Source organism: Mesoplodon densirostris, chromosome 10 (genome assembly GCF_025265405.1).
Source record: "Mesoplodon densirostris isolate mMesDen1 chromosome 10, mMesDen1 primary haplotype, whole genome shotgun sequence".
NCBI lineage: Eukaryota > Metazoa > Chordata > Mammalia > Artiodactyla > Ziphiidae > Mesoplodon > Mesoplodon densirostris.
This window is the reverse complement of record NC_082670.1, coordinates 72,570,253-72,584,261: the sequence shown is the minus strand read 5'-3', so window position 1 is coordinate 72,584,261 and position 14,009 is coordinate 72,570,253. Positions and strand designations below refer to the sequence as shown.

The 14,009-nt window shown below is 38.2% G+C and overlaps 1 protein-coding gene across 6 annotated transcripts in view; it reads right to left on the bottom strand.

Annotated features, from left to right (window-relative positions):
* Positions 1 to 14,009, bottom strand: part of DOCK3 (dedicator of cytokinesis 3) — a 422,568-nt gene that overhangs the window by 203,935 nt on the left and 204,624 nt on the right. For all 6 annotated transcript variants that reach the window (XM_060109452.1, XM_060109453.1, XM_060109454.1 and 3 more), the window contains one exon: positions 4,892 to 4,976. In XM_060109452.1, coding sequence (XP_059965435.1) covers positions 4,892 to 4,976 — 85 coding nt within the window. The remainder of the gene's footprint in view (positions 1 to 4,891; positions 4,977 to 14,009) is intronic.

The window sequence follows — 14,009 nt, the reverse complement described above, 5'->3', positions numbered from 1 at the left end:
ATCTTTTTGTTGAACTTCTCATTTTGGTCTTGTATTATTTACCTGATTTTGTTCAACTGTTTACGGGTGTTCTCTTGTAGCTCTCTGAGCATCTTTAAAATAACTACTTTGAATTCTCTGTCAGGCAATTTTGTATATCTCCATTTCTTTAGGGTCAGTTACTGAAAATTTACTGTGTTCTTTGGTGGTGTCATGTTTCCCTGATTTTTTGTGATCCCTGTAGCCTTTCATAGTTGTCTGCATATTTGAAGAGCCGTTATCTCTTCAAGACTTTATGGACTGACTTTGGTAAGGAAAGACCTTCACCTATGGATGTGAGGATGCTAGAGTATGCTATGACTCTGGGTCTAATGGTGCAGGGTGCCCAGGTTAGGGCATATCGTAGCTCTGGGCTCAGGGTGCAGGTCTCATTGGCTGAGGCCACATAGGTCCACAATATCAACAATTCTGTGATCCTTAGGGAAAGCTGTGGAGGGTCTACAGTGGCTGCAAGGGATGTTGGGGTCCTCAGTGGCTCTTCCAGGTCCAGTGGCTAGGGACCAGGGCAGGCAGTAGTGGTGGGCAGAGTCAGAAGTGTGTACACACATGGCTTCAGGGTCCAGCTTCAGGTGCCTGCATAGTGGGAGGGGGAAGCTGCAGACACACAGATAATAGCAAGGGCTGGGACTAGCAGAAAGGGCTGGTGCCAACTGATTGACAAGCAACTGCAGGGACCCTAGCTGTTGGCACATATTCATGAGGTTGTAGAGGCTAGCCATGAGCACATGCATGGCAGTGGAGGCAGGGATGGGAGTTGCGCTGGCAGTGTGCAGGTACACAGTTGCAGGGGCTACCTTTAGGTGAGCCTAGGGTTGCAGGCCAGTGACAAGTCAAGGTTGGATATGGGCCACAAGCAGCTGTGGGGGCCTTGGATGTTGGGATACACTCCTGTGGCTACAGGGGCTTGCCGTGGTTGTACGCATGGCAGTGGAGGCCTGTGTTGGGAGTCAGGCTGGTGGCGTGCAGGTACACAGCTGCAGAGGCTAGACATGAGCACACACAAAGCAGTGGGGGTCAGCTGTAGGGGTCTAGACTGGTGTCTTACATGCACACAACCACAGAGGCCAGGGCTGCTACGTAACTCGTGCTCTGTCAAGAGATGCGGAGGAAGCTGGGGGATTCAGGTGGCTGGCATCTGTGAATGCAGATACTTGTGGGGTGAAAACCTTAATGGCAAAATCTGCAGGGGTTCTGTGGTGGCTACTGGTTTCTTCAGTGGTGAAATATGCTGGGGTCCTCTGTGGAGCAGTCTGCTGGGGTCCATTATGAGGTCCCCAGTAATAAAAGCTGAGGGGTTCTGCAGTGTCCACAAGGGTTGTTGAGGTCCACAGCAGCAAAGGCTGCTGGGATCCTAGGCAGAGCAGGCCACTGTGAGCCATGGTTGCTCCCAATGCATGACTGATACTGGCAGCCTCTGTCTGCCCTACTTCCTTGTTCCTAGCCATGTCTTGATGTCTCAGTATTTATACCAAGTTTATTCCAGTTATCTCATTTGTAATTTTCTAGAGCTCCTTGGTTGCTTCTTAAATTGCTCCACACTGCTTCCTGGCTGTCTCATTTCTCTTTGCAGACAGCAATCACCATTTTCTTCCACTGAGTTGTCTGTTTTTTCCAAGTTTCTTTCATAAGTATTTCTTTTGGTCTTTAACTTTCATGTGGGAGGTTTCTTCCAATGGCTGTTGATGCTTGGCTGTCTGGAATTGCTGTGTAGGACCTGCTTACCACTGGGTTTCACTGTATGGAGGTTTGTGGGAAGCAGTGGCCATCTTATCCAACAGCTTTTAATACCATATATACTCTGATGACTCCAAAATTATTATATCTTAACTTCACTTCTGAACTCCAGACTTTCAATATCTCAGTCTGGAGGTCTAGAAGACATTTAAACCTTGAAAGGAAAAACTAGAAATATTGATCCCCACTGCTCTACTCTCAAAACTTCTCCCACAATGTTTCCTATTCCATTTCCACCCAGGTCAAAGTTGGGCAGGTCAAAACACAGGAGTCATTCTTCTCTGACCTTTCTCTTTTTTGTACACATGCACACCTATTCAATCTATCAACAACTCTGACTGGATCTATCCTTCAACACATATTCAGAATCCAACAACTTACCACTTCCACTGTTCCAACCCTATCTAGCTCAAGACACTGAAATCAAAATCTTTTGTTTGAATGACCGCTCCCTGTTTCCATTCTTGCTCTACTCCAGTCCTTCTGCACACATCAGCTGGAGGAATCCTTTTAAAATGTGAGCCAAATCATGTAGTTCCCCTGCTCAAATACCTTCACAGGCCTTCTGTCACACTTAGAATAAAATGCAAAATCCTTACCAAAAATATCATCCTCCAAGCCACCATTCTGAGGGGAGTTCTTAGCTTCAAACTGTCATTCTTCCTTCACTTTCCACATCTAATTGATCATCAAAATTCATCATTTTTACTTATTAACATCTACATTCTCTATTGCATTTTTTTCTCCATTCCTATTGCTGCCTAGCCATTATTTCTTGCCTGAATCACTTCTGTGGTCTCTTTCCTCCCTGATTCCAGTCTTCTGCATTTTATACTCTCTCAGCATTTAAAACCCACATCCAATCATGTCACTCCATGGTTCTATCAGACTAGCAGTTCTACTAATTTGGGGCTTACAAAGCTCTTTGTGATCTGGCTCTTGCCTCCTTCTTGGCCTTATCTCCCAATTGCTAACATACACTTACATGCCAAAGTTACCAAATATCTTATAGTTTCCTGGAATTACTACTTCCCTATGCTCTGTGCCATTTTGGAATGTCTTTCCTTATGGCTTGTCTTCCTGATGAAGCCCTGCGCATCTCTCAAGACTCACCTTAAGCATTACTTGCCTCTGGAAGCTTTCACTGATTTCTCATAGCCCCAGGAAATCAGCTACTCCCTCTAACAGCATCAATGTATATCTTAATTATGACATGCAGCTCATAAACCTTCTTGTTTGTGGTCTATTTGATCCCACTAGAGTAGTTTCTAAACACGGGGACCATGCATGGGGTTCAGAGGCAACTATCAATTCCCTAAAATTGAGTATAAAGTTTTGTATGCAAAATCATACTTGCATCGTCCTGGGGAGAAATTTTATCAATCCTCCATAATCTAGAAAGAGTTAGGAACCAATACCCTAGATGGTGATATTCTTTTTTTTTTTTAATTTTTATTTTTGGCTGCGTTGGGTCTTCGTTGCTGTGTGTGGGCTTTCTCTGGTTGAGGCGAGTGGGGGCTACTCTTCGTTGTGGTGCGCGGGCTTCTCATTGCGGTGGCTTCTCTTGTTGCAGAGCACAGGCTCTAGGCATGCGGGCTTCAGTAGTTGTGGCACGCAGGCTCAGAAGATGTGGCTCACGGGCTCTAGAGCGCAGGCTCAGTAGTTGTGGCACATGGGCTTAGTTGCTCCGCGGCATGTGGGATCTTCCCGGACCAGGGCTCGAACCCTTGTCCCCTGCATTGGCAGGCAGATTCTTAACCACTGCACCGTAGATGGTGATATTCTTAAGGGAAGGAGTAAGTCTCGTTCATCTTTTTTTTTTTTTTTTTTTTTGCGATATGAGGGCCTCTCACTGTTGTGGCCTCTCCTGTTGCGGAGCACAGGCTCTGGACGCACAGGCTCAGTGGCCATGGCTCACGGGCCCAGCCGCTCCGCGGCACGTGGGATCTTCCCGGACCGGGGCACAAACCCGTGTCCCCTACATCAGCAGGCGGACTCCCAACCACTGTGCCACCAGGGAAGCCCAGTCTCATTCATCTTTAATTTCTATATCTCACACATACCACTTCACACAGAGCACAGTTAAGGCAACTGAATACAAATGCTTTTGTATACTTGTAAATATACATAAGCAAATACACAGAAGCAATTGATATGTTATTTGTATATTATTTAGGCAAAGTTCCTATGGTTCTTGACCAGGCATGGTCATACTTTGCATCCTCTATGTTTCCTAAAAAGATTACATTTTCTTAAAGAGATATTTGTAATTCTTTCTAAAACTTGTAATTCTCACCAATATACACTCCTTGCATATATACTCCTCAAAGTAAGGTTTTACCCAGTCCTTTAGTCTAAGCTTAAGAGTCACCTAAGGTTTCTGATGTTTATTTGTTTTACTTAAAAATTCTGTACCTTTTAGTTACTTCTTCTCATTCAGCCTGCAAAATGTAATCTTGGTTATCAGTCAACTCAATACACTTTTATAATAACCAACAGACAGTTAAGGATTTATCTTAGAAATACTGGTACACTGATAAACAACAAGGCCCTACTGTATAACACAGGGAACTATATTCAATATCTTGTAATAAACTCTCATGGAAAAGAATCTGAAAAAGAATACACACACACACACACACACACACACACACAACTGAATCACTTTGCTATACACCAGAAACTTACACAACATTGTAAATCAACTATAGTTCAATAAAAAAAAGTTTTAAGAAAGAAATGCTGGTACATCATTTCCAGAGTTAATCATTACATTAATTAATAACTGGCTCTTTTCAGCTTCAACTACCTTCTCTTCTTAAGAGGTGGAGAGAAACAAAATTTTAGTAACTGCTGCAGGCTGACGGAGCTCTGTTCACCAGCAAAACCAACTGAGAAATGACCGCTAGACATTACAGTAGGCCCAACAGCCCTACATAATAATTCCATTTACAGAGCAAGTGTGATAGGTACTGTCCAGATAGGAAGAGCCCTTAAATACATTGAAACAAAGACAAAGGAATGATTTTAGCAATAGTGTTTCATAATGTAATTAGGGATAGTAAGAGAGAAAAAATTAAGTGTGCAGGAGCAAGCTACACTGTGTAATATTTCTTACCATTTTATAGAGATCTGAGACACTAATCTGGTCTGCATCCACTACTTCAAAGTCCTTTCGAGGCACCAGGTCCAGGCCCAAATGCCTAGTAAAGAGAAAGACCACATTCAGCATGCCATATCCTCAAATTACTCATCTCTCTTTATGTGCCTGGGAGCCCATGCCAACCATGACCTTATGGACAGAAGTTCAGACACTGCCTCCGCAGGGACATGCCTTTATCCAGTAACCTAACTGTGTTCACCTTCAGGTAAATAAATGAGGCTAGGAATTTTAAGACTGTGACAATTTTCTTCATCAAGCAGTTCCCCCTGTGATGGTAAAAATGATTCATTCAGTATCACATTTATAACAGATTGCTTGAGTTCACTAAGGATGGATTTTCTTAGATCATTAATAAGTTGTGTTTATTTTTCGATTTCCCCCATCCTGCAAGTATGCACAGGCTCAGCCATGCATTACTTTCATTAGGATAAAAAAAATTATTCAGTGTCCAAGTAGATTTGTAATTCAAAGTCAAACACATAAAAATCACTTCCTGGGAATTCCAGGAGGTCCACTGGTTAGGATTCTGCACTTTTACTGCCATGGGCATGGGTTCAATCCCTGGCTGGGAAACTAAGATCCTGCAAGGCACAGCCAAAAAAAAAAAAAAAAAGAAAAAATCACCTCCTAAAGGTATTAAACTCAAAGAAACATATGCTTTGGTTGAGTTTTATCTCATTTTCAATTTAATTAATACTGACACTGGGTTATAGTAAAGACCTCACCACACATTAGCCAATACCTTAAGACACTTTAGATGGAAGTTTAACCAGGGAGCACGATTAATAAAGAAAACAATACTTAAAAGATCTGGTATAACTTGGGCATGAAGGAATAAGTGATAATGATTAATAGTTGATTGGGAGGCAGTATGAGACAGTGGAAGTAACTCTGGACAGGTACAACTCTTGGGTTCAAATATGGTACATAATTGATATTCAATACATGTTACTCCCTTTCTCACTCTCTAGAACAACAGCTCTAAATCTGGAGTCAGTGGAATTAGGGGTTGTGGACCCCTGTAACTACGTATGAAAGTATGTGCATGTGTTCATATATGCATTTTCTCTGAGGAGAGAGCCTATAACTCTCATCAGGGTTTCAGAGCTGTTCTGTGACCACCCAACTCTAAAACGAGTGTTATGAATTATTGCACCTGGCAAAAGTATGCCATAGATGATGGGAGGAGAAGTGTATATATTTTTTTCTTCACTTAGATTATGAACTACATTTAGAATATGCTAGCAAAACTAATTCTCTAGGCTCTTTCTGTGCATAAAACTCTCATTTATTTAAAATAAGCCACGTATACATCCAAAATGCAGAATTATTTTATTTACAATTTAACCCTATTTTATAGGAAAAGATATGAAGAGGTTAAATGGTAATAAGACTGATAAAATTAAAATGGGGAATCAAACCTACACGAAGAAGCTATAAGCGAACACACTAATCACACAGACTAATATGATTACTATGATAAAGAATTAAAATTTAGATGTGTACTTCTTAGCAGGCAACAAAAAGGAGAAACCTATTTTTCTATTAAAGGATAAAACCCCATATTTTTCTATTACCTATTACTATAACTTGTATTATTCTATAATAGAGAAATATGAGTTTTTAAAGAGGAAATAATTTTTTGGTATTAAATGCAGAAAAAAAAAAACCCTCGTAGTTCTGCATGATGAGAAGATCAGTAATACACTGTTGTCCTCAACTATAATAGTTCACAGTTTAATGGTAAAACCATGCCATCAAATCTGACTACTGATGTTAATGCACTTAAATCTGTAAGAGATTTTATTTCCTGTCTTCATACATCAAAGAAGTACTCCATTCAATCACCTCTTATTAATTATTCTTAATTTCCCTGAAATAATTTCAGGCCTCTGGCTTCTAATACTTATAGCAAGATATAGTTGAAGCACATCCTTTCCACCTCTCTCATCTTAAAAAGCAATTTACATCTGAAAGATAATTTTGCAGTTTTGATCTCAAATATTCAGAATACTTTTACATGCATGTGGAAAAACAGTGGAAAGATCACAAAAATGGTATTAGTATTTGTACAAGGAAAATGAAATTAAACAATTTATTTAAGATATTTTACAAATTTTCTGTAGTCATGCTGTTGAAAATTCTTTAAATACAAAAATGAAGAGATAAAATTTCATACATATTCTTTAACCACTGATGGTCACAACATATATGAGGTAGTCTAAATATTACAATTAATTAACAAAAAGAAGACTGTACAAATAATCCAATCAAAATAGATGTTTTCAGCACAACAGCTTAAGAAAAAATCCAGATGGATCTAAGTCAGTAAAGCCAGGGTTGAGAGTATATGCTCTGTAGTAGTGCACTACACGCAATGATGTGGCTTGTCTGGAGAATGGCATCTATGCAAACTCTACCTTGGCACTATGCCATGCTTAGCTTGCTTGTCCATTCAATTACCCACCCATATACCCATCCACTCACCCCAAAGACACTCTCTGAGGATCTATCATGTACCACCAATGGTACTGGATATAGGAAATAGAGCAGTTTTGAGTCAAGCAAATGTTCATATTCCTCATGCTAATTCTCCCAAGAGCAAAGTGTTTTCCCTCTCCTAGAAGTTGTTAGAACACAGTACCTTTTAGTTTCTTGATTTCGTTACCTTAGGAAATAAGAAAATGATTAACAGGTGATCTAATAAAACCGAAGACTGATTTCCTTCTACTAAGATCATCTTCAATGGAGGAAGAGTAGTTTCCAAAAGCTAAATCGAAGGACTGTCCTCATTGGAAGAAGGCAGAGGTGCTGCACAGTGAGAAACAACACATGTTCACTAAAATTTCACTCTGTAAAAGAGGTTCCTGGCTATTTCTTCCTATGGCATATTCTAAGAACAGTGAACAGTAAGTGCAGGGAATGGTCAACTTAGTCTCTTTATGGTCACAGCAAAGGAAGGCAGTGCATCAGAGTAGTTAGGAGCATGGGCTCTGATGTCAGATTGCCTAGTTTGTATCTTGGCTCTCCCAAGCAATACTGTCTTCTCTACTGTCACAGGCTACTGTAAGCATTAATCCATGTAAAGCACTCAGTACACTGCCAGGCATTGTGAACTGCTTCTGCTGTTATCATTATGTGTTACCTCGTTAGCTAAAATATGACTTAATGTACAAGGATTGCAATTAAAGAGAATTGTGTCTGAAAAAAGACTCCTAAACAAGCAGGAGGCATACAACTACATATACATCTACATACAGATGTAGTACAGAGCTGAGTTTTTAAAATGGTCTTACCAACTGCTTAGGTAAATAGTCTTCACAAAAATAGTCTTCTCTCACCACTTGTCACTAATCACTCATTCATTCATTCCAATAATTCAATAAATATTAGCACCTACTCTATGCTAGGCTCATGATGAACTTAGGGACACAGCAGTGAATAAAAGACATATTTCTGTTCCTGCATTCTTTTAGGTGCACCACTCTATAAAGACCGTGAATCTCTCTCTATCAAATTCTTTGAATTTTACATGTCTTTTGAATGTTCCATATTCTGTTCTATTTTCTATTGTATCTTTTTCTTCTGGGTTTCCTCATCTGAACCACAGAACATAGAAGATAACTTGAAGTTAATTAATTATATACGATGGATGTTTTAAGGCATTTAAGATTTAGTTCTCCCCCAGAATCAGCTGAAAAAGGCTAGAGATACTAAGATTTTCTGTGGGCAGTGCCCTTTTCTAATACTTATACTATGAGAGCATATAGATATAACTATACTAATGAAAGCATGGTATATTTATATAGTAATAAAATAGAAGATATAACTAATAATAGCTACCTTTTACTGAACATTTACTTGGAATAGGTATTTTATGTATATCCCCTCTAAGCACTATGGGAAGTACACAGTATTAGACCCATTTTATAATTGAGGAAACTGAAGCCCAGAGAGGTTACTAAGTAGCCTATTAAGGGAGTCCAGTTGAGCTTGTCTCAAGCTAGGTCTGTCTTACTCCGAACCCATTATATTTCCACTATACCTGCCACCTTCCTACTAATAACCAGGAAGTTAAATACTAATGGCTATAAATGATTGTAATCAATTTGGTCATAATAGTTTGAGGAATAATTTTGTGTCAATACATCAATCCAGAAGGAAACAAACATAGACTGATGAATGAGTAGCCAACAGGCGTAAGAAAAACCCACCTTGTTACTTAGATACATTCATGTAGTGCCTATCAAGTGCAGACACTATGCTAAGTGCAGGGTATGCTGATGAGCAAAACAGATGCACAAAGGATGAGTGTGTGTGTGTAAGTTAATCATTTGAACATGGTAACTTGAGAGGAATTTTGACACATGCATAGTTTAAACATAGTTATCTCAGACTTCTTAAGTATGGCAAGAAACCGATTGATGGGTACGACACCTTATATCAGAAGAACTCTAAGAAGGCATTGGAAGCTTCTGCTAATTTCAGATGTCCTGAAGCTGGAAAATACCACTATGTCCTTAAAGAGATAGTACTGAACCATAAACTTTTCTGAGTCCTAGCTAAAAATTTACTCAGAGGAAACTCACTGGGGTTGGGGGCGGGTGGTGGTGGTGGCAGTATTCTCTGCATAGTATAACTCAAACTACTGCTTGTGTTGCTTCCTCCAAGAGCAATTCCCTTGGTAAGGAACATAAACTAAGCAGGAAGAAAGGGACATGGGTAGGTTAGGATCTTTGAAAACCTGAGAGAAGGTACAAAAGAAAAGCGAGGGAGGGAAATAATTTGATAGAGAGGGAGAGAAAGAATAACTAGAAAGTATACATTTATTGGTGATTTGTCTTAAATGATGAGACTTCACAATAAAAAGATACCAATTTTTTCATTTGATACTTAAAATCTATAGAAACATTATTCTAATTCAACAAAAGCTTATAAAATGTTTACATTTTAATCAAATTGTACTTTCTACCTAAAGAAGAAATACAAAAATCCTATAAATTATTCTAAGAGTAAAGTATTTCTTACTTAGGTATTTTTCTATGGCAAAGATCAATTAGGCTGTCAGTCCTGGGTTAACACAACTTTTAACTCATCTATGCTATATTTACTGTAGTGATGATAGTAGAGACTGAGAAGAAACTTTTCTCTATATCTTTATGGAAGGTGTCAAAAATATTAAATTAACACATTGAAGTTACATTGCTAGACAAATTATTTTAAATTTCCCTTGGAGAGGATGTAATTAACTGACTTAATCTTTGAAAAGGAGACTTGAGCAGAGATAATGGCTAGTTAATTTGAATACAACCTTGTTTTATGCCCTTCCTGTATTTTAGAACACAATATTATAAATGCTGATTTCTACCTAATACAGTTTTAATGATTTTCACGTATGGAATGAGTGTGCACATAGGCAAAGAGGCCAACAAGTATAAGCCACGTAAATTTAATGCCAGAATCCTCAAATTTTCAGCCAAATAAATAAAAATTCCTAATCTCAGGAAAAAAAATTAAAATAGTTGTTATGTAGAGGTGGAGGGCTCTGCATTTAACTTAAACTCTAAATACAAGAATACAGTACCAGTTTAGTTTTTATCCTTGAAAGTTCTAACTCAGTGTTAAAGCAGATATATATATTATGAGACATGTGGTATAGATAACAGAACAAAGATCAAATAACCCACAGACTAGAGATACTGACAATAATTTTCCTGGTTTTAAGACTCACACTTAAAAATGATCATAAAGATAGTAAGGTCCTACATAAATTATATGGGCTTTAGCATCAGTTCTGGGTACAAACACCAGTTCTACCACTCACTATGCAACACTGGAAAAAGTTCTTCTGAGCCTTTTTATGAATTTCCTCATTAGGTAAAATGGAGCTCTTGTCTTGAATGAGCATAATCGCATTTCATTATAACAGTGCAGATAAGTTAGACCATGCACTTGCCACAGTGACACGGGTAGATGTACTCAATAAACTATTAATAGCTGTTATTAACGGTGTCTGAAATAGGTTTTGAAAAGGCAGAGCTATAAAGTCTAAGAGTCTAAAGAAAAAGGCATAAAGTTTAAAATTATATACAATTAATATTTAATTACATCAATTACAACGTAAAAATACATTCAGAAAATACTGATTGTGCACCCAAAACATGCCAGCATATGCTAAGCTTATCAATATTTCATGGCATTTATAAAAGTGTCATGGAACAAGAAGAGTAGAATTATGAGGGCATACAATGGGAAGAATGGATACGGTTATCAGTGCTCAGCTGTTGCATGGAGCAGTCTCCTATATCTAACCTATTGGTACGAAATGACTTTATTTTTGCAGTACACCATCACTTCTTTCAAATTAAGAAGGAACGTTTTTAAAAGGGTTACTTCGAGTGAGAACCAGAGAGAATTGTCCTATTGGTTTGGGAGGCAATACATCTTTTTCCTTTAGTAATAGTAGACCTACAAAGTTCTCATTTAAGTTTTTAAGTGATTGTATTTTCCACTGGGGGTAAAGGGGAAAATGGAAAGAAGAAGAACTGGGGAAAGAAAGAAGTGGAAGGGGAGGGAGAAAGGAGGGAAGAAGATACAGAAGCACCAGGAGAGGAGGATCAGGGTTTCGAGAAAGGAGGGAGAAGGGAAAAAAGTGGGGTGTGTGTGTGGGGAAATGGAACTATGTTTCTGGTTTATATTGTTTATCAAAATGAACATATAAATACTCTCCCTACACACACACAAGCACATATACACTTTGTTGAGAAAAAGTTATTAATGAAGGTGGAACAGCTCTGTACTTTATTGACAGGTTTTTATAACGTTCTCTGCCTTTTTCAAATATAGTTTGAACTTGTTTCCAAGCTATCATCTTTAAGTTTTCAGATTTGACTGCAAAATCTGATTGGTCTGTTTTCTAACTTTTATCATAAAGAGGTATTGATATTTCTAAAATATTTCTCTTGTTCATTTACTGGTATGTATAGTGCAGTTAAACTGCAACATAATGATTTATACAACTATTAGTGTCATCAGTTCAAGAGTAACAATTTGCTTGGCACATAGTGATGCTATGTTTGCAAATTACTACCATTCTTGATTTTTTAAAATAAATACAATGATACCATATAGTACTGTTTGGAGCTGAGGAGACAGGATCAGTAGCTATGCTGTAAGTTAACATACTACATTTTGCTAAGATTTTTACTGCCCAGAGTTAGATTTAAAGAACACTGTCCGATCTATCGTACATCTGAATTCATGTTATATCATACAAGGAGTCTTGTGGTGTATGCCAAGCAATCCTATTAACAGTCAAAAGAGGTTGTAATTTAATGAAACAAACAAGGATAGGACGGTGTCACTTCAAAAGGTCACAAATAACTAATGTAGAGTTGTTCTTTTTTCTTTTCTACTGAACAGTACCACTCTGGGTTGGATTCACTGTTTATTAGATCCCGTGTTTCCTCTTTCCTGATTTACTCTTCTATTTCTGGAAGAACACATTCTCAAGTCTCTTCTTAAGAAAGGAGCCATGACAGGTAACTTCTGCATCCTTAAATACTTTAAAAGGGCTTTATTTGGCCCTTACACTTGATTATATAGTTTGGTTGTTTATAAAATTCTGGGTGGCAAATCATTTCCCAACAGAAATTTGAAGATATTACTTCATTATATTCTAGCATCCAGTGTTACTGATGAAACTTTTGAGGCTGGTGTGAATCTTATTCTTTTGTAAGAAGACCTGTTTTTTTCTGTCTGATAACCTTTTAGGATCTTCTCTTCAGCCCCAAATATTGAAATATCTTAATGTGCCTCACTGTAGGTTTTGGGTTTTCTTCTCCATTCATTATACTAGGTATTTGATGGACTCTTCCAATCCTAAGTCACCTGCCCTTTGGCTCTAGGAAATTCTCTTCTATCATTTCTTTAGAATTTCCTCTTTATCGCCTTTGTTCTTTTCCTGGAAATATAATGTCTGATGTTGGATCCCCTAGATTGAATCTCTGTACTGTTGTTTTTTCCTCAACCATTTCCCATCTTTTTGCTTTATTTTCCCAGAGATGACATAAAATTATCTTTCTGTTCTCTTCCTAAATTCTTTTTTGAAATCCTATTCTCCATTCCTTTTTCGTAGCATTTTATAATGCATAACGAATCTTCTTGATTCTCTTGGAGGATACTCAGAGATTTTTAAAGTTCTTTACTAATCTCTAGCTCTCTCTAGGGCCAGGTATTTTGTTTATCCTGGTCTCCCTCTCTTCCCTGTGAAAGGATTTCTTCAAATACCTGGTAATACTTGATTGCCCATTCAAATTTAAAAGGCACTAGAAATGTGACGAGTTTTTTGTACATGGGTGGGTGGCTAGCAAGCTTCCCTTTCTGGTGAGTGGAAGGGATTTGTTCATTACACTTTGAAACCCTTAAATGCCTCAATATGGAGGGCTTTGCAATAAAGTCCCAGTTCAAACTTTTGTTGCCCAGTTTCCCCTTAGGCAATTGGTCTTTGTATTTGTCTATCTGAAAGGGAAACACCTGGCTGCCAGGTTTGCTACTCATGGTAGCAAAAGTAGTGAATTATTACTTTACATACTTTTAAGCATTTCCTTTTTTTAAGCCCCAGGGCACACTCCCTTTCTTCCATGATTCTAGCAGCTGCAAGGCAGACCAACTCCTTCATTAGCTAAAGTTTCCTCCATATATTACAGGCTTCTTCTTCTGTTACTAATCCTCCATCTAATTTTCAGCTTCTGGAAATGGGTTCACATATCCCATTTATTGCTGCGCTCCTCCCACTCTTTTTATTTTTTATCATTTCAATGATGTCTTGAGGGGGAGAGGAGCTAAAGACTTGTTCTAAAATATACTTAAGGTAAATGTATATCTTAAATAGGAAGCAACCTAGTCACTTCAAAGTTCAATGGACCCGATTTTAAAAGAATGAGGCAAAAGCATTTGAGAATTATATCAATTATTAAATCTAGGAAGAAATAAAATCTGAGTACTATCTACTCCAGCTTCCCATGCCAAAGTCTTATAATTTTACTTGTATGGCAATAGTAAATAGTCATAC